The sequence below is a fragment of the Parasteatoda tepidariorum genome, chromosome X1 (genome assembly GCF_043381705.1).
Source record: "Parasteatoda tepidariorum isolate YZ-2023 chromosome X1, CAS_Ptep_4.0, whole genome shotgun sequence".
Classification (NCBI taxonomy): Eukaryota; Metazoa; Arthropoda; class Arachnida; order Araneae; family Theridiidae; genus Parasteatoda; species Parasteatoda tepidariorum.
In genome coordinates this window covers 14,556,081-14,577,343 of record NC_092214.1, presented here as the reverse complement: position 1 = coordinate 14,577,343, position 21,263 = coordinate 14,556,081, and the positions used below count along the sequence as shown (strand labels likewise).

The 21,263-nt window shown below is 30.7% G+C and overlaps 1 protein-coding gene across 2 annotated transcripts in view; it reads right to left on the bottom strand.

The window, feature by feature from the left end:
- Positions 1-4,968: 4,968 nt before the first annotated feature.
- LOC107452997 (F-box/WD repeat-containing protein 1A) overlaps positions 4,969-21,263 on the bottom strand; it is a 101,741-nt gene continuing 85,446 nt past the window's right edge. Inside the window, exons 10-12 of one of the 2 annotated variants that reach the window (XR_006226361.2) lie at positions 16,899-16,990; positions 11,246-11,324; positions 5,468-5,538 (exon numbers count right to left, since the gene is read on the bottom strand). Coding sequence is in view for 1 of the 2 variants with exons in the window: in XM_016069648.3 (XP_015925134.1) it covers positions 5,380-5,538; positions 11,246-11,324 (238 nt within the window). In the remaining variant the exon portion in view is untranslated. Of the gene's footprint in view, positions 5,539-11,245; positions 11,325-16,898; positions 16,991-21,263 lie in introns of both variants that reach the window. The other variant, XM_016069648.3, reaches the window with a different exon arrangement.

The following is a 21,263-nucleotide window of genomic DNA, read 5'->3' as shown; positions in this document are numbered from 1 at the left end:
TTGTTATGGTTTCATGCTGAGTTTACATTCACAGTCGTTGATCCGAATTAATCTTTCAGAAGTATTTCCATAATATCACCTGTGGCAGAATTTTTTCAAGCTATTTGCGACAAAACTCACTAGAACTTATACCTTTCTGCAAGACACTTTTAATAATAATAAACATATATGTAACTAATTTAAAATAACAAAAACGCTGTTTGCAAAAAAACATATAATTTTTTTAAAATTGAATACGTAAAAATATTTTATTCTAGTATTATGGGTGATATTCTCGCATTTTTGGGGGGTGAGGGGGAAACGCACTAATTATTTCCTTCTTCGCATTTTGTAAATAATCACAATTAAAAAAAAAAAAAATTATGAAATCCGTTGCCGAAAAAAAGATCGACGACGAAATCACGCGAATAGGACCCATAAATGCGTGTTTCGTTTCGAGATTAGATTGTTCTAATAAATATCATATAAGAAATATCGGATTTAAAATCTATGGAGAAATCAATAGCAATAACTGCTAAAAATTCGATAAAATCATTTCCTTAAAAAGTAAAAACTCAAATGCACGATTCGAATTTTCCATATTGTTTGAAATATATCGAGACATTTAAAAACCACATGACAATCAATATCAATAACTGACGAAAATTCAATCAAAACATTACATCGATTTACGATACTATCGGCGAAAATTTAGCGCGTCAAAAAGTGATTAGCTGAATGTATGACTCAAATATTACGTTCAAATTTCTGTATAAAAGAAAAGTCAAATTTTTTACTTTTCGAAAGAAAAGTCTTTCTGCAAGAACTCTGTAATGTTCTGCCACGGGGAATATCGGAAATAAGTGTATATTCGATCACTTTATATCTAAATTTTATTGTAGTCAATTTTAATACTCTTACTGTAGAATGATGATTTCCTTATAATGTTCACAGAAAAAGATTAAAGAAATTAAATATACATGGAGACTTTACAGGTTCATTTTCAAAAGACAAGATTCTCTCTCTTTGTTTGGGTTGAAGCTGTAATCATAAGATTGGATGAATCTCTATTATAATGAATGGTTTTTGTGCAGAATGGATGCATTTTACAAATAAAGATAAAATTTCTAATTAATTAACGATATGCAAAGTGATTTTATTAAAGTTCTCATCTAATAAGAAGGGCAAATCTACAATTAAAATATACTTCTTTTTAGGTTTAAGATCCCTTAATTCTATTTGGCTATTTAAGATGCTCTAAACATTATTTTTTTATTCTTATTGACTAGTGTGATTCTGATTAACTATTTGATTAATCTGCAGAAAACAAATGAATAGAACTACGGGATGTAAAAACTGCAAAAACAATTAGTAGAAACGGCAAACTTTTTTTTTCAATTCAAATTTCTTTTCTTTTTTTTCCAAACAACTACGGGATGTAGAAACTGCATGCAAACAATTAGTAGAAAACGCAAACTTTTTTTTTCAATTCAAATTTCCTTATTTTTCAAGATTTAGGTGCGACAATGAATTAATGAGTCTTACATTAGTATCGAAATAAAAAGTTAGCCATTACATTGATGGTTAAGAAAAGAATAACATATTTTATATTCGCTTTTTATAAAATTAAAAAAAATTAAATAATTGGTTTAATTTAATTCAAATTCGATTAAGTATGATTAAAAAAATAAATTTAAGACATTTTAAAAGCTAGGAAATATGTAATGCCTATTTGTTGTGGCATCACAATAATAATCAACATTAAAAGATACCTTTTAGAATTCATCTGTTTTTCTTACACTCACAGATTGTCTTCTTGAAATTACATCCTAAATTCCTATCGTTCATTCAAACATTCATATTAATTACTTGTTTTATATGCATCTAAATTTTGTTTTCGTTGAACCTCTCCAGCAGTTTATAGAATGTAAGGTTAAATACAGCACTTCGACGGGTATTTGGCAATACCACACTTTTTTACTGTTGTACTAAAAATCAAATTAACTAACCAACAACCTTACGAGTCTATAACTTGCACATCGCATTCACTCTAACTTGAGATTACCAGATGAAAAATAAGACAAAATATGCTTTCGCTATGCTTTTAAGTTAAACCAAAGTAGTTATTATAATTTATTAAAAAATATAGTGAGGATGTTTTTTTTTTAAAAAAAATTGTACAAGAAATATTTGCGAAGAAATAAAAATATTTTATTAATAAAAAATAATCTAAAATTTTAATAGCATGTTTTATTGGAATAATATTTTAAAGATTTTATTTAACTTTTATTGTAAGAAAAATGAAACTCACAACCTGCTTTAGTTTAAAGATGTTCGTGGTTAAATGAATCTTAATGAAAGGAAAATGTAAACCTTTTCAATGTAAAGATTTTTCAAGAAGTTAACAAATGCACATTACTTACTACAAAAACAATAGGTAATCTAAAAATGTTATCTGTAAAGTAATAATTTCGTACAAACATAAAATAATTCATATTTTTAAGATTTTAAAGTATGATTAAAAATTCGTCATATCCAAGGTTCTCACTCAAATCAGGAAGAAAAAAAAATCACACACAATCTGTATACATTACACACAATATATTTAGAGGAAATACAATTGCTGTGCTCTTGTGTGAGCTATATTGGGCTAACTATACTAGTTTTAATTGCAGGAAAGAAAAAAAAAGAACAGCTGAAATACCATCCTTAAATATCCAATAGATTACACTTTAAGTGGTCACTATTTTTAATAAGACGAAAATAAGAAATAAGATTCCGTTTTTTCAGAGGATTTTAAAATTCTCTGTTTTTTCCCTGTTCTCCTGCGGAGTGGCAACCCTGATATCTACAAAGAGGGGGGATGCATAAATGAAGAGATTTTACTTTGATAACTAGAATTAACTAAAATTCATATTTTTCTTTCTGAATTCTAAAATGATTCTATAGAAATATCAGATTTTAAATAAATGATAAATAATTTTATCCAATTTCATGCGAATTCAAACTAAGGTAAATAACGTTAAAGAGCACAAAAATATTATTAAAAGCAGACAGCTGTTTCGGATGCTCAAAGCGCAACCTTCATCAGTGCAACAGAAAGAAATGAGAGAAAATAAGAGTAAATATATAGAGAAAGGTGACGTCACAAGGGGTCTAGAGCAAGGGCCAATAGGAGGAAAGGGTGAAAGGATGACAATGAATGGGAAGCAAGGAGCAAAAAGGTGGGGGGGGTTAGTTAGGTTTAATCATAGATTTCCAAACAGGAGAAAGATAAGGAGCGCTGGATAGGTCATTGACCAACAGTTTGGAATTTTTGAAAATATTATAGGACTCATAAAAATCTAAATCAAAAATTGAAGAACAATTTTGAATAACTTTAGAAGAAGAAAAATCAAAATTATGATTAGAGTCCCAACAATGTTGGGCAATAGATGAGCATTTAAATTCTTGTTTTTTGACATGGCACTTTAAGGCACGCTTAGTTTGGCCAATATATGAAAGGCCGCATTGGCAATTAATTTGGTACATACCCCAGCTACTTTGACCGTCAATGGGCTGCTTGAGATTAGAAAATTTTATCTTATTAATGGGACTGAATATAATATTAAAATCAAACTTCTTTAGGATATTAGCAACTTGCCGACTTATTTTAGGAAAATAGGGTAAAATGACTAAATTGTTAGAAAATTCTTTGGAAGGTTTATCGGCAGGTGATTGTGATTTTTTTTTTCATGCGAATTGATTAAAAGAAAATTAGGAAAATAATTGAGTCATTATGTGAGTTTTAACAGTTATTTTATCAATTCAAGACAGAAAATCTGGAGTTAGCCTGAATCTTATAACAAGTTCAAAATGAAATTGTGTAAAAAGTTTAACTTTATAATAGTTTTATTGTAAAACAATATTTACTGAATTACTTTTTTTAAAACCATTTTTATTCCCCTTTCCATACTCTTCATTGACAAAACAATTTATTTTCAAACTCAAATTGTTGGTTTTGCAATATATAATAGTTTTTTTTAAATAGAAATCACAAAGTTGAATTTATTGATAATAAATTAGATAAAAATTTTGCATTGACGCGTAAGAGATTTATTATTTTTTCTTAAATAATTATTACGAACACATTATTAAGCTGCAAAAATGTCTTCTATAAATTTGTTTTTTCCCTAGAAGTCTTAATTGCCAGTTTTGGGAACTTAAGTTCCAAATCAATTAATGAAAGTAGAACCAGTTCCCGTTCATTTGTGAATAATTGATTAATTCTTGAATTCTTGCAAGTTAGACAGGGCAGACTTAATAGCAAGCAGGGACCCTCTAACATGTTATATTGTTCAAAATCGCACTAAAAAACTTCACATACAAAAAATAAAGCATTTTTAAGATATACAATAATTTTAACAAACTTTTTTATCACCCCAAAATCTAAATGCACATAAAATAAAAGATTTTTTAAATTATGTATATTTTTTATTTAAAAAAAAAAATAAGAGATGCTAACCAATTGCAATCCTTAAATAAGAAAATAATCTTCAAAACCAAGAAACTAATTAAAAAAACACAAGGGTTTGACAAATAAAAAAATTCAAAAGGTATGAATTATTTCATCACATTATAGAAGAATAGTCACATTAAGAAAAATAGATTTTGGTTGACTTTTTAAGTTTTCCTGGTGATAAACTATTCAATTAATTGGTGTTTTATTATTTATAGAAAAAAAATGCACACTTTTCATATAATATATTTATTTTAAAAATATATAATGCAATGTTTTTGCTCATAGTTTTTTTTTAAATACAATATATAAAAAGTTAGATTCTCAAGGACTCCTGAGTGCATGTGTAAAAACAGTACTGAAGTTAGCTGAAAAAGATTGAGAAATTTTAGCTTTAACCGTTAAACTTAAATATAGATCATTTAGTCCCTGAAGCTTCGCTTACATAAGGTTTTAATGTAATAATCATTTAGGAATAAATGAACAGACACTTAATGGCAGATATCTTTATTTTGAATGAAATCTATAAAGGTTTTGAAGAAGACAAATTTTTCTTGCACAAATCAAACATATTTTCATTCAAAATTCTCTCTTCAGATTTGCTACTAATACAAATAAAATAAATAATGAGTTCTGCCTTCAATCGAGTATGTTACTTTATTAGTTTTAAAAAATATAATAGCACCGTTGAGCTAACCATTAAGTCAATCACAATGTCCTCTTTCTGAAAGACTGCAGTATTTCACCTCAACTTGAAAACAAGGAACTTTAAATAAAAACTTGATAGATTTACAATTTGGAATGAATAGAAGCCCAAAATGCACAGCATTATGTACAAAACTTAGTCCAAATGTGATGAAAATTGACACATGAATGACATAAATCACAACAAGATCACTTATTCACTTTGAGACATAGGTGTATGTGCGAGAAGGCGATCTTGTAGATGCCTCAGAGGTTGTAAAATTTAGAAAGTCCCATATTAGTATAGTATCATCGTGAGAACTGCTAACAATTTGAAACTCATCAAATTGTAATCTAAAAACACGACCAGAATGCTCCTGGAAAGAAAAGGTTAAAATTATTTTGGGTAAAGATACAATAAATAGAGAGTATAAAGTTTTTTTTAACAAATCACTCTTGCTTTTTCAAAAACCTTTTTGTTTTAAACTAACGCTGTATTAAAAAAAGTATTAGAATTTGTTTTATTTTTCTTGCAGCATTTCTAATAGCTAAACATTTACTCAGCCTCAATAAGAACACAAAAAGGGTTGTTGAAAAGATAAGAGCAGACAAGATTTGTTTCTCTTTAAATTATATAAATGTTTTCATAAAAGAATCGATTCAGAGTCATGCTGGTTCAAAGGATAGGGCGCACCCTTCCAATAAGGAGAACTGAATTAAAATCCCAGCAATAGCTGGTCGATAAGAATTTCGCACCCGGATTGCACCGACCACAGCGCTGCCTTAAAATATCCTGAGTGGAAGACAGATCATGGGTTAGAGGGAGTGAGGAAGTTTTCTTACAATGCTCTCCAAAGCCATGTGACCCCTCTAACATAAATAGAGGGGGTCTGGAAGTAGAAGAGTCTCGTCTTAAAAAGGACATCATAGGCTTATCAAGTGGCTTATCAAGCTTCAGGTTTTATTTTATTAACATAACTGCCAACATGGAAAGGAAAAAATCCAGTAGATATAACGAAATAATATAAATTTGATGTACTAAATAATAATGCATAATTAACTAAATATTTTATACATAGGGAATTTTATGGTCACCAAAATAGAAAAACTGCAACATTTTCTAGTTATGATTAACATTAAAATACTTGAAATGTTATGTATCATAATTTTGAATTGTAACAGGCATTTAATTCATCAAAAATAGTTATAAGATTTCTTAATTATTTTAAAAAGGGAATTTTACATAAAAATAAACTGAACTTTTTAGAAAAAAAAAGTTTTTAACTGATTTCTACAAATGAGGTTTGCTTTATTATGTATTAGTAATACTTATTTAAAATTCAGGCAAGCAATCTAGGCAAATATTCTATTTCAATGGGGATTTACTTTAGGAAAGTTACTCAATTTTAGGAAATTTTTTAAAATGTAAAAAAACTAGGAAAATTTATATCAAACCAGTAGAGCAGAAGAAACTGGCAAAATCCAGTAGAGTTGGCAGCTATATATTAGGCAAGAGGGCAATCTATTTACAACTGCCCTTTCTATTTGACTAGCTTTGCTTTAAAGTTCACTTACTTGGATTATTTGTTTATTAAGTTTTCCTTTGTTTTTAAAATAAAAAATTATAAAAGAAAAAAGGTGTCTTGATTTATTGTTTATTATTTGTAAGATTGGGATTGATTTTTTAAAATTTTTTTCATTTTTAATAGTTTAACACATACTGTATATTCCAGCGCATAACGCACCCCGCTGTATAACGCGCACCCGTAATTTCTAATACTTTCTTTAAATGTTAAGATATACTCTTCATATAACGCGAAAATTTGGATTGTACATGTGCAATATCTCGTCTTTCAAGATCGTAAATAAAAAGTTTTTTTCCCTATCTTTTTCAAAAATAAAAGAACTGAATTTGACATGTATGTGAGGATAGAGTTGAAAGAGTAAAAATGTGATTCTGAGAAGAGATTGTTGTATTCAGCAGTGCAGGTGTGTGCAAGAATGTTGCTCCCCACATTCCAGAAGTAAGGGGGGAGGGGTATACGGAATGCTGTCTATCGTGTATGTCTCAAAAGCTTACCGCAAATCAGGAGACAAAACGCAATTCTTTTTCTGCCAATCGCACCATTTGATGCCCTGCCTTTGAAAAGTAAACATTGTAAGCTTTAAGAATTTAGTGTAGTTTTTAGTAGTAGACATGGCTCCTATCAAACGAAGCAAACACAGCGCTGGATTTAAATGCAAAGTAATTCAATTTGCGAAAGAAAATGTAAATCGGGCTGTGGCGAGACATTTTGGTATTGGGGAAAGCTCAGTGCGTGAATGGAAGAAAAATGAAGAGGAAATAATGGATATACTTAAGGATAAGTGGGCATTGCGTACAGGACTAACAAAATGGCCGATGTTAGTGGACAGTGTAGAAAACTGGGTTTTGGAAAATGGTTTGATTGCAACAAGAAACTGTGTTCGCTTGTTTGCTCTAAAATGGACAAAGATTAATCCACACAAGAGTGAAAATTTCAAGGCTACTGTGAGTTGGTGTAGCCGATTTATGGCTCGAAAAAATTTAGTTCTACGTGAAAAAACCAAAGTATCACAAAAACTACCAAAAGACTTGGATAGCAAATTGTTAAGTTTTCAAAAATATATTATAGAACTGCGGAAAAAAAAGGAATATTTACTTTCGCAAATAGGAAATATGGATGAGACCCCAGTCATGTTTGACATGATCGGTAATAAAACAATTGATTTAAAGGGAGTCAAAACTGTCAACGTAACAACAACGGGACATGAGAAATCTCATTTCACCGTAGCCCTTTCTTGCTTAGCGGATGGAACGAAACTAAAACCAATGGTTATTTTTAAGAGAAAAACTTTTCCCAAATGTAATTTTCCAAAAGGTATTTTTGTTCATGCCCACGAAAAAGGCTGGATGGACGAAAATGGTGTTAAATTGTGGGTAAAAAATGTCTGGCAAATCCGTCCAGGTTGCGTAAGAAAACCAGAACGCCTTTTAGTGTGGGACATGCTTAGGTCCCACCTTACAGTTAATACAAAAAAATTGTTGAAAGAATGTAACACTGATATGGCAGTTATTCATGGCGGATTGACATCATTATTTCAGCCATTGGAAGTCTGCTTAAACAAACCATTTAAAGCCAATTTAAAAAAACAGTGGAACACTTGGATGTTGGAGGGCGAGAAAACCTTTACGAAAGGAGGACATATGTGTCATACAAGTTTGGAAACTGTGTGCGAATGGACATTAAAAGCATGGGATGAAATTAAGCCTGAGATGGTTAGAAAATCATTAAAAAAATGCAGCATTTCAAATAATCTGGACGGATCAGAAGATGACTGTTTATTTATGGATGAGGGTAACACAGATGAGGATGACGAAACAGATTGTGATGACATGCCTGAAGAAATAACAGAAGACGAATATAATGAACTATTTATGTAATAACGAAAATCAATGAAGTATATAGGTAAAGGTATGCTATTTCTTTAAAATAAAAGTATTTTTCTATATTTAAATTTTTTAACCTATAATTTTTTATACTCGGCGTATATCGCGCACCCGTAAATTCCAATGTTATTTCTTGTATTAAAAGTGCCTGTTACACGCCGGAATATACGGTATGTGAATATGCGTGAGTATGTTAAAGCAAAGAAAAAAAAAATCAAAAACATTTAAACATAAAGATAATTTTACATTTTTTTTGCTTCATATATTTCAATCACTATTTGAATTATTAAAGTTCATATTATTTACTTTATCTTATTGTTGTTTATTTACTCTTCCTTTTCAGGGTGAATTCTCACCACATGTTTCATATCATTTCAGTTTTATAAAGATGGAATTAAGATAAAACGTCTGTTAGCATGTTTGTTTGATTATCAGTAGACTAAATTCGTTTATTGTTTTTTTCTTCTTTTTTTAAAATTTTTCATCGTGCTATTCTTAGTTCGTTCACTAGGAGTTGGCACTTGGCTTCGCCTTCATCACGTGATATTGGATGATAGTATTTCGCTATTTTGGGGAGAAGGATGTGAACAAGGCTGCTATTTGACGATCGTATAACAAAAATATTAATTTTGCAATCTTCATGTGCATATTTTGAACATGAGCATTTTATTTCATAAACTTGCTGATATTTCTCTCTTTTTATTGAATAGTTTGTTCTTTTTGATATATTTTGCTGGGGAAAATTTTTTAAATATAAATTAGCTAGAATAACGAAAGGTATAATAGCTGATGATAAAGCGAAGTAAGTGACTGAAAAAGAATTCACTGTTTGTGCTTGGCCATCACCTTCTACATCAGAAAGTCTCCACACGGTTTCTTATATGTAGTTTGTGCAGACTATTTACAAAGTGAACCAGTTGTGCGCATGAGCCCAAATTTTATTTTGAAAGTAATTAAAAGAAATTCATCATATATATTTGAGAATTGAATCTGTAGTGATAGACAAGTAAATAAGACAAACTAATCATATTAAAAAATTAAACAAATTTTTAGACATATATTTGTTACCACTTTTTTATTTTTACTAGATTTTCTATTAAAGGGCTCTTTCGTAAACTGGTTTGCCTTCATAGTGGTCTGATTGGACTACCTATAAAAAACCGTGTGACGGCTTTGTGCTCATTAGAGGTTATCTCGATTTCAAGCGAGGAAATGTTTTTCCTCATACTCCCCCGCGCTGAAATGAACTCTGCGTCCGAGGGGGTGCAGCCAAGTGCCAACTCCTGGTGAACGAACTATACCTTATCTACATTTTTAAAATTTTGTTTTAATCTCATCTTGAATTCTCTACTTTTATTTTGATTGTGTATCTACTATATACACAAACTTATAAAAGAAAGGAGACACCATATTTCAAACAAAATATGGCCACTAGTGTGGGTTTAATTTTAAACTATTTTAATTAGCAATAAAAGTGAAAATACAACGAGAAAATGTATTTATATCTGGTCGCACAGTGAAAGAAACCGTTTTTTGCAGTTAAACATGAAGAATAACAGCTACGAAAATTTACTACTCAATAAAATATTGCTTTTGTTAAAAAAACGTTTTTCAAAGTACACAATTAATGTATGAACCATAAATCAGTTGACGCTGTAAAGGCAACATTTATTTAGAATATGCATAATACTAAAAAAGAGTTGGAATTTGCAAATGTGGGAGTAAAGCAAGAACAATTAAATTTATTGACTCAGTCAAAAAGTAGCTTTTTGAATAACACACAATCAGAGACAGGGGATAGAGTGTTCGCCTCCCAATGAGGTATACGATAACTGCTTGATACGAATTCCGCTCCCATCTCGCACCGACCACAGTGCTGATGTAAAATAGCCTCAGTGGTAGACAGATCATGGGTTAAAGTCCCCTTGACGTCAGGCTAACTGTAGGAGGTTTTCCTCTCCATGTAACATAAATGCAGGTTAGTTTAATCAAAAAGCCTTCCACAAAGGCAAATTTCTGCCACTGCTTGTTCCAGTTCTCTCGTCTTCTGGATTGGGTTCAAAATTAGATGGCAACATAGGTGAATATTAGCAATCAAAACCCAAAAATTGGGTTGGGCGTTCAAAGACAGTTATAAAAAAGTTTAAAAAATGCTCGGACATGACACAAGCTCTCGTTGCTATGCACCCTTCACCTATATACAAAATTTATACTTGTGCATGACAAAACGACCTATACTTAAAAAATTACAGTCTGTATATATATATACAAATTAAGAAAAATAATTTTGATTCATAAGTTCCGATGCACAAGTAATACTTTTCCAACAATACATTTATTTAAAAAAATGCATTAAAATAAGAAATTAATTGAATACTTTTGAGATACTTTCGTGGTCACTGCAAATTTTATAGATTTGTTCACACTGATTACATATAATGGGGGTCATAATAATATATGAATTTTATTAAATCAAAAATAATTTTGTAAACGCTAAAATTTACTATTAGATTACTTGGGGTGCAGAAGTTGTTTATTTATGGTGAAAATTACAGTATATCCAATCTGAAGTTTTTTATTCCAAATAATTAATAAAATATAAACATGTTACTTACAACTAATGTTCTTAAGCATAAAGTTCCCGCAGGTGCTCTAGGATCCAAAGCAGCAGCTAAGTCCCAAACTTTTATTTTTCTGAAACAAACACTTATAATTAATTAATCACAGATAATGTAAAACTTTTTTAATGATAAAGCTATTTAAAAAAATACAGGGTATTCAATTAAATCATTCAAAATAAAGTGATTAGAAATTATACATTTCTATTTGAGAAAAACCGATCACTGGTCTAGTGGTTACTGAACTGGATTACAGGGCCAGTGGCTGAGTGTTCAAATCCTATCGTACGCATGGTTGTAAATTTCTTTCTCTCTGTATGATAGAGTGAATGCAACATTTATAAACGGGTTTGGGGTTGTATGACATGCTACTCCACCACCGTGGCTTAGACACAGAGTAATGATAAAAGGGTAGCTATTCTGGCATTTCTGAGACCAATGGGAAATAGACTCAAGTGCCCACCATTAAAAAAATATATATATTTGAAAAAACCCTAATAAAATAATTTAATCAACAAAACATTGCCGTAAATTTTTTCAATTTTTTTTGTTGAGATTTAACTAAGTATATCACATACAGTGAAAGAAACATAAATCACAATTTTTGTAGATCAAATAAAGTATTTCTATAATCCAAATAAATTGTAATTTATTTTATTTTATAACCATCACCAAACAGCAGACGCAATTTTGGGTTTACGACTACCAACATTCAACTACTTATAGCTGTTTTGTACCCAATCCAAAAGACAAGGGAACTCCTGGATCAAATACAGTAGAGAACCATTTACCCGGTATCCAGAAAACCGGGAAGAATTTTGCTTAGTTTTTCCGCTATTTTGAAGTATAACGATTATTTAAAAAAAAGTGAAAATTTGACTCATCTTTGAAGTTGAGCAGAGGGAAAGGGGGGAATTCTTCCCCTGACCTTGAAGATCATTAGATCCAGAGGGGGCAGGGAAAGGACAAATGTTTCATTTTCTCCTGTGTGTCAGTTGTTTTTCTGATAAGCTCCTGTCAATCAAACTTGAAGGAGTGGCATGCTGATTTCCTTTTCTCTTTGATTTATGAGGGTGTGGGGAAAATGCATCACACAAGCATATCAATGAATGTCCCAGTTAAGGAACTTGAAACTTCTGGCTAAGAGTATTGACATGTGAGATTTATTTTAAATCTACTTTACCTTTTGTTATCCTTTATTTATTAAGATGAATTGTTTTATTATTTCAGATAATGCATTATTTAATACGAACAAAACGTTTTTTAATCACCAGTTATATTCATCTATTTGACATCGATTAACAAAACAATATATATATTTTTTTCTTCGAATAAATTGATTAATTAATTTTTTTTGGATGTAGAATCACATCTGCTTTCATTAAAAGTAGTATTTTTATAAAAAATAAAATAAAAGGAGAAGATTGTTAATTAATTAAAGGCAGACGATTATTTTATGAAGCAGATAGCAGCTTTCTTTTTTTAATTTTGATTCAGTTCTTCTGATTCCACTGCATTTGAGTTTTTTTCTTTTTAAGATAAATTTCATACTAAATAAATTAATTCTTTTTATTCATAAATTTTATCATTAAGTTTTTTTTTTTTTTTAATTCCGTTGATCTTATAATATCCTGCCTTGTTCCAGGTTTTAATATTTATGTTAGCGCCTTTTTTTAACATCGTTTCAGTTCGATAATTTTCAAGTGCTGTTTTTATTTAGATTATTAAGTTTTCCTTTCATTTCCTATTAAGTTTTCCAACCCCCGTATAATTAGTTATGAAATATATTGTGATTTTTAATAATTGGTTTTGTTTTACATTAGTTAATTTGGGGATTTGAATTATTATCAAAAATTAAATATGTGAATTTTGAATTTTTTAAACTTTTTTTTCTTGTCTAAACTTGCAAATGTTTTTATCCTTTTAAATTATATTTTTCTACTGTAAAATACGGATAAAACGCCCCAACTCAAGAAAGTGCTCCCCATGTACGTTAATTTTGATTTCTCTACCATGATACTCTGATGTGTGTTCAAATTAATATTATTTCTAAAGTCTGTTTTATTCCTCCGCACCATGCTAAAAACCCTCTCACAGGAGGCATTGCCGTGGGGCAGTATCAATATTTTAATAAATTGTGAGAAGGTTAATTCAAATTAAACAATAATTACACAAATTGTAATGATTAAAAGGATTTTATTTCATTGTGGTTCAGTGGGTTGAATCCAAACTGAAACTTAAGAAGTGAAGAAAAAATAATAAAAAAATTGTTTGCGCTCAGCGCCATCTGTTATTATAAATCCTCAACACTCCCCACTTGAACTCCTCCGAGTTCACTAAAATTTTAAACATAAAAATTAGACAAAAATAACATAAACATTTTTAAAAAAAATAACATTTAAATGCAAATAAATTTGAAATGAGATGCAAATATTCACTTGAAAGAAAATAAAAAAAAACATAATCTAATAAGAAAATTAAAATAAAAACATTATCATTGTTCATTTCAGTCATTGAGTTCTAAAGGATAAATAAGTTGTACTGGGCGTTTATATTCGCCGTTGGATTTGCGAATAAGGCAAGATCTTACAAGTCCATCACGCCCTTGAAATACTTTTGTTATAATACCTATGTCCCATAATAGTTTTGATTTTGTGGTGCCCTCCATCATAACCACATCTCCCACTTTCAAACATTTTGTTAAGTTAGGAGAAGTAAAGTTGTGTGCAGATCTCAAATTAAACAAATAGTGCTCCTTCCAGTGCTTCCATAAATTAGCCAATAATGTAGCTTGGTATTCTTTTCTTCTTATAAGAATCTTTCTGCTGGATTCTCTATGGATGGTTTCTATGAAATGAGCTGGATACTCTGCCTTTTCTTTACCAGGGGTTAAAAATTGTGATGGGGTAAGAATTTCCGGTTCACCAATTTCGTTAGTGACGTAGGAAAAGGGTCGAAGATTAACGATGGTTTCAATTTCAGTCAATATAGTGGTCATCTCTTCAAAATTTAAGAGAGCTTTTCGAAGTATTTTCTTTGGAGGCTCTTTGACACTTTTTACCAATCTTTCATAAAATCCTCCCCACCAAGGGACAAGTTGGACGATGAATTTCCAGGATATTCTTTTAGCAGCAAGAAAGTTTTTGAATTCGGAATTTTCCAAAATATCAAATAATCTCTGAAGCTCTTTATCAGTACATTTAAAAGTCTTGGCATTGTTGGAGTAGATTGTATGACAACCACCTCTTCTAGAGAGAAATCTTCTGAATGCGAGCAGAAAATTTGAAGTAGACATGTCTGTGACTAATTCAAGATGTATTGCTCTCGTGACTGCACATGTGAACAAGGCTATATATGATTTCTTTATTCTATTTTCACCCTTGATGTAGATTGGTCCGGCAAAATCAATTCCGCATACAGTAAAAGCAGGAGTTTCACTAATTCGATCTTTTGGAAGCTGTCCAGTCATTTGGGTAGAAGGTTTGGCTGTGTATCTGCGACAAATCAAACATTTCGAGACCTTTTTTACTAATTGTCTTCCTTTAGGCACCCAAAATCTTCTCCAAATTTGTACTAAAGTGCTCTCTACTCCAGAATGAAATACATTTTCGTGTTCTCGCTTGACAAGCAACTCTGCAAATTTAGACTGTCTTGGTATGATTATAGGCTTTTTCACATCAAAAGAATAATCTCCTTCGGCCAATCTTCCTGTAATTCTCAGGATACCTTTTTCATCAAGATAAGGAGCAAAATTGAAAATAGTAGAAGAAGCTGGAATAGGCAAACTAGATTGGAGAGCTCGTATCTCACTTTCCCAGAATTTTGCTTGAGTAAGCTTTACTGGTATATCTTCAGAATTTCGGAGCTCTTCTGCAGTCAAAGTGTCCATATTCGGCTTAACTTTCTTTAAACAGTTCAAATATTGCACTACTCACGCTGTGATTCTAACAACTTTTTCGAGGTTGCTAAAGTTACCGATATTTATCAACTCAAGTTCTTCACCATCTACACATTTCATAACGGTGATTTCATTTTTACAATACTCAATTTGCTCATCATTTTCTTTGAAGAGTTTCAATTCTGGCCACATTTCGGTCGGAAGGGACAACCAAGGTGGCCCCTTCCATCAAATGTCGGAATTCTTCAATAATCCTCTGGGCACCAATGGGAAGCGCCTCTACTAATAAGATCGGCAGGATTGTCAATTCTGGGGCAGTGGAACCAGTCCTTAGGATGAGTAATCAGCATTGTAAAGGGTCCCAAAAATCCTACTGGATCAAAAATACGCCCAATGATTTTCAAAATAAATCGTTTTGTTACTTGCCCTGTGTCTATCAATTTTAACAGATATTTGGACTCAAAGTAAAATACATCTTTTTTAAGATCCCAACAAACTCCCAAAACTTTAAATGGAAAGCCTGATTGACCTAACGATTCCTTTTCATTCTGAACATCTATACCTGCATTCTTCCATAATTCACGTAATTTTTTATCATTTGTTTGAAACTTTCTCAATACCATGCCCGCATCCCGAAATATTTCAACACAATCAGAACTTATTTGAAATGCTGTATCTGTACTGTCACTTCCCCCTATGACGTCATCGACATATACCCTTTCATTTAGTAATTCATACGCAAGAGGCTTTGATTTTGCAAACTTTTTAATATGCTCTTTAATAGTAGCCGCTAAGAGAAAAGGGCTACAGTTGATACCAAATAGTACGCGGCAAAATCTATAAATTACTGTAGACGAATCATTATCGGGGTCATCTGACCAAAGAAATCTTGTGACATCTCGATCTTCTACATTAATCCCTATTTGTAAGAAAGCTTATTGAACGTCCCCTATAAAAGCAATCTTGTTTTCTCGAAACGCTAGCATAAGTTCATATATATCTGGGTATAAATTTGGCCCAATATACAAACAGTCGTTAAGAGACAATTCATTTTTTTTTTGCGCGGAACCGTCAAATACAATCCTTAATTTGCTAGTTAATTTATCGTTTCTTAAAACCGCCCTATGAGGTAAATAACATAGTTTATAATTTTGGGGATTAGTGTTTTTAACTTTCTCAATTATCTCTTCATTTTCGTAAGTTTTTATGACTTTTTTATATTCTTCAAACAAGGATTTATCATTTTTAAATCTCTTTTTTAATTTGTCAAACCTCTCTGAAGCCAGCTCAAAGTTATCATTTAACAAATGTTTTGTATTTGGTCTCCAGAGAAGTCGCACACTATCAATCTTAGAAAAACCCACTTTAGGGTGGGTTTTTCAGAGTGGGTTTTGCCCAGTAAAACTCGGACGGGTTTTATTGGGCAGGTGGGTTTTTTGCAACCCGGGAAATAACGGCACAATATCCTGACTTGAAGCAAATGAATAATTGGATACTGCGACTCTCATTGCCCACAAAGCTTCAGCCTTTGCCACTTTTTGGCTTTGGCTCAACTGCATCATCACAACTTTTGTATTAGTTCCAGTTGTGGTATTAGAGTTATCTTTTAATCCAAACAACTTCCTCTGCCCTTTTGCTTCTTTGGCAGCCAGCTGATGCTTTTCTCCATTAGAATGTTGCAGTAGTTTGGAAATTCCACTATTTGAAAATTGAGCACAACTGTTACAGAGACTACAGTATCCCCATCTTTACCTTCTTGACACCAATTACTTAATAAATCCCCATTTTCGTCGAGAACTTCAAGCCATGAGAGCTGAAATTTAGTTTTTCCAGCAGGTATTTTTCTGAAAGAGAAGTACAGAAAATTAATGTCCATTAAAACATATCAAAAAGTTTTAAAAAGCAAAATCTATTTAAACTGATTTCTATATAAAAAGGAAATTTCTTTACTAACTAAAGGGGTGACTTATTTTAAACCAGTTATAATAACCTTAGGAAATAATAAAATGAAATTTATTTTTTAACCCACTGGCGGTTAAGGAAATGGGCAAAATTGGGAGAATGTTTCTCCCCTATCTATTAACATGGGAAAACCGGTTTTGCTATGCAGAGAAGACTGCAGGTTAAAATGCGATTTTTCACATGCTGAACCGTCAGTGGGTTAAAGCCATCTACACAAGTTTTTTAAACTTACATACCATATTTTTTTAGAAATAAAACTACTTGCAATTAAAAACAATATTTTAAAATAAACTTTAGCATTGGACAGGTTTGAAAAATTTAGTAGGAATAAGGAAAATAAAAATAATGAAAATTTATTTATACCCATTTTAATTCTTAAGTTTAATTATGTTTACCAGAGTGAGCTTCAAATTTTTCTTTTAACTCAGAAAAACTCAAAAGAACAAAGGGTTAAAATCATTAAGAATGAAATACAGTAGAGAACCCGGCATGTTCGGGACCATCGCTATCCCAGATATCAGAATTTGCCGGTTTTCGGGATCTGCTAAAAAACATTATAAATCGATGTTTCATCGAACAAAAATTAAAATGAAAAATACTAACATATTTTAAAATATGAAAAATAAATAAGGAAAGTTCTCTCTAATTAAAAAAATCAGAAGAAAACAACATTTAAATTAATAAAAACATTTACAAATTAAGATAAGAGAAAAAATTAATAAAAAATTTCACATATTTATTAAAAAAGAAAAATAAATCGCATTTAATCAACTGCGAACGTTCTTAAAAATCAAAGAAAAAGCAAACTCAAAATGCAATATGTTAAGATTTTCTAATAAAAAATGAAACATTAAGGTGGATAAATAGAAAGAAAAATATAAATTAGGAAGGTAAAATTGCAAAATTAAGAAAAGAAAAAATAAGCTTCAAATTTTTCTTTTAACTCAGAAAAACTCAACAGAACAAAGGGTTGCTTTAAATTATTAAGAATGAAATACAGTAGAGAACCCGGCATGTTCGGACCATCGCTATCGCAGATGTCTGAATTTGCTGGTTTTCGGGATCTGCTAAAAAACATTATATATCGATGTTTCATCAAAACCAAATTACAATGAAAAATACAAAAATATTTTCAAATATGAAAAATAAATAAGGAAAGTTCTCCTTAGTTTAAAAAATCGGAAGAAAACAACATTTAAATTAATAAAAACATTTACAAATTAAGATACCGTATATTTCGACGGAAGGGCCGCGGCGCTATCGAAAAAAAAAGTTGTTTCTTTCCTACATGCAGCGCTTCCTACGAAATATTTTTTAGTAGCAAAAAAATTTGTTAAGGAAAGTTATTTAAGATTAAATAATTTTCTGAGAGAAAGACTATTAAAAAAAATTAATAACGAAGTCGACGAATATTTGCCCATATCGCGATCTGCTGCAGAACACCGCCAATTCTTAGCAAACTTTCGGCAGCCGCCTGTAAGAAAATAAATAAACGAAATAATAATTTGAAAAAAAACATCGCATAAGAAGGAAATTTAAAAGGTATGCATCTTGTATCCACCCCCAGCTTAAAGAAAAATCGCAAGCTAGAAATCTACTTAGCGCCTTGGCAATTGCATACCTGCCAACTCTTCCGGATTTTCCGGAAGATTTTATTTTTATACATAAAGTGGTAGTAAATATATACTATTTTTTTCTTTTATAAACTTAATTTTTAATGAACCACTATTCTTACAAAAATTAAGCAAATATATTAATATGCGTTACTATCATGGTTATCATCTTAAGTTTTCTCAAAAACAACGTATTTGTTTGCTTGAAATTGAAGTTTTAATTCCATTTTAATTCCACTGGGAAAAATGATAATGGAAGGGATTAAAAGTTGGCAGGTATGCAATTGTAATTGGAGCGAACAGAAAAGGAAGTAATAGGACCCTAAATCCGACACTCACGGGACTGACGAAATGCCGAACTTTGGATCTCTTTCGGAAATTCCAATATGGACCCCAAATATTACTATAATTCAATTCCACTGTTAATTTCAGAAAAACCGATAAATTCAGTCAAGTCTCGATCGTAGATTATGATGGGGTGAATTTAAAACTGGCCCGACTTAAGAAATTTTACTACTAATCAAAATAATAATCTATATAATATAATCAAGAAGAAATAAACCGAATTCTATGAAGAAGAAATAATCGTTTCTTCTTTGGAGCGTGAGATCATAGTTCTCGTTTTTTCTTTTAGATAACATTTTGTTTTAACAAAAGACGCTTACCTCGCAAGAAAAAAACAGCTAACAAGGAACTACAAAAAAAAAGAAAAAAAATTAACAATTAATGCTAAGAAACTAACAAAGAATAACAACAAAAAACAAGCTAAAAACTAATAAGGATAAAAAAAAAACAAGCAAACAACTATTAACAAGAAAAAAAAGCAAGCTAGCTATTAACAAAAAAAACAACAAATTAACAGTTAAATAAAAAAGCGGCAAAATAAAAAATTTATGAATCGAATAAAAAACCACAAAAGGGATAGAATTCATTTTGTAGTCCACATGGTAGTTTCAATGTCAACTGGGTGTGGCCAATTTATGGTCAAACAGAGGAGGGAAATGTGGGGACAAATCAGTAAAGCACAGCTGTCAAGATTGATTGATCAGTTTTTTCCAACTTGCATTTCTTTATTTTGTCCATTTGAAATGCAGGTGTTTCTACTTCTCAATTTATTTTAAACTGCTTAAGAAACAGATGTTTCCTTTGACACAGATTTATTATTAGTTTTTCAAGCTTCTTTTTCATTTTTAAAAGATAAAATAAAGTAAGTTACTTCAACAGAATAAAATTCCAAATAAAAAGAATATAGCTGATTTTTTTTTGTCTTATCAATATAAATTTCTTAAAAAAAAAGAAAAAAATTAGATCAGATTAAGTGCCGAATTTTGGAATTCTGGATTAGGGGTCCCACCCTTTTCTTTTCCCCAACCCCTTTAAAAAATAACTGATTGATTCCTCCTAAACAGTTCCAGTAGAAATGACACATGGAGGAGGTGGGGTACACCCCTCTTTTAAACATTTTCTTCTCTCTTTCTAAGTTGAGTCACATTGGGTTATTTCCATTGAAGGAGAGGGCATTCTACCCACTAAAATTGACCCCTAAAGATTGTGAAAGTGAAACTTATTTTCCCTTCGCTCATTCCTTCAGAATTTTTTTGGGGCCTGTTTAGTTATTTCTGATTCTTGTTATTATTAGTTATTTCGTTATTATAAGCCGTTTCTTTATTATGTATTAGTTTTTCCTCAAATTGTTAATGGCAATAAATTTTGAAATCTTTTTATTTTATTTTTCTTATTACATTGTTTTACGGATTTCTGTAATCAGTTCAGCCTTAATTCAGCTACTGAACATATAAATATTTTTTTGCTGTTCTTCTGTTTTTTGGCAAGGAGCCAACTGGTAAAAACAACTTTATTTTATATCGTTTATTTTTTCTTTTTTTGCTGAAAGAGAACTTTTTTTGTTGCTTTTCTTTTTGCTGAAAAAGAATTTTTTTATTATGATTTAGAAATTAAAACTTTATTTTATGAAATGCATAAAATTTTTTTTTATTATACAGATATTCTAAATGGTAATTTAAAGGTCTCTTCTAAAAGAATGCTGATATGCGCGGTTTAGCGCCATTACGGCGCTTACTATAACTTTTTTTTTTATCGATGTGCGGCGCTTTCGCCGAAAAATACGGTAAGAAAAAAAAATTCACATATTTATTTTTTTAAAAAAAGAAGCTAAATCAAATTTAATCAACTGCGAATGTTTTTAAAAATAAAAAAAAAGCAAACTCAAAATGCAATATGTTAAAATTTTATATTAAAAAATGAATCATAAATAAGCTGGATAAATAGAAAGAAAAACATAAATTATGATAGTAAAACTGCAAAATTAAGAAAAGAAAAATAATAAAAAACTTATGTTGACTAATATGCATGTGTGCAATACCCCTCCTCCTCGTAAATCAGAGAAAAAACGAAATCAGAAAGCTGCTCCTTTATGCTTGATTGACGGCAGCTTATAAGAAAACCACTGCTTCTTTCCAACACACAAGAGAAAATAAAGAATTTGTGCCTGCCTCAGCAATCCCCTGAAGATCTTCAAGGT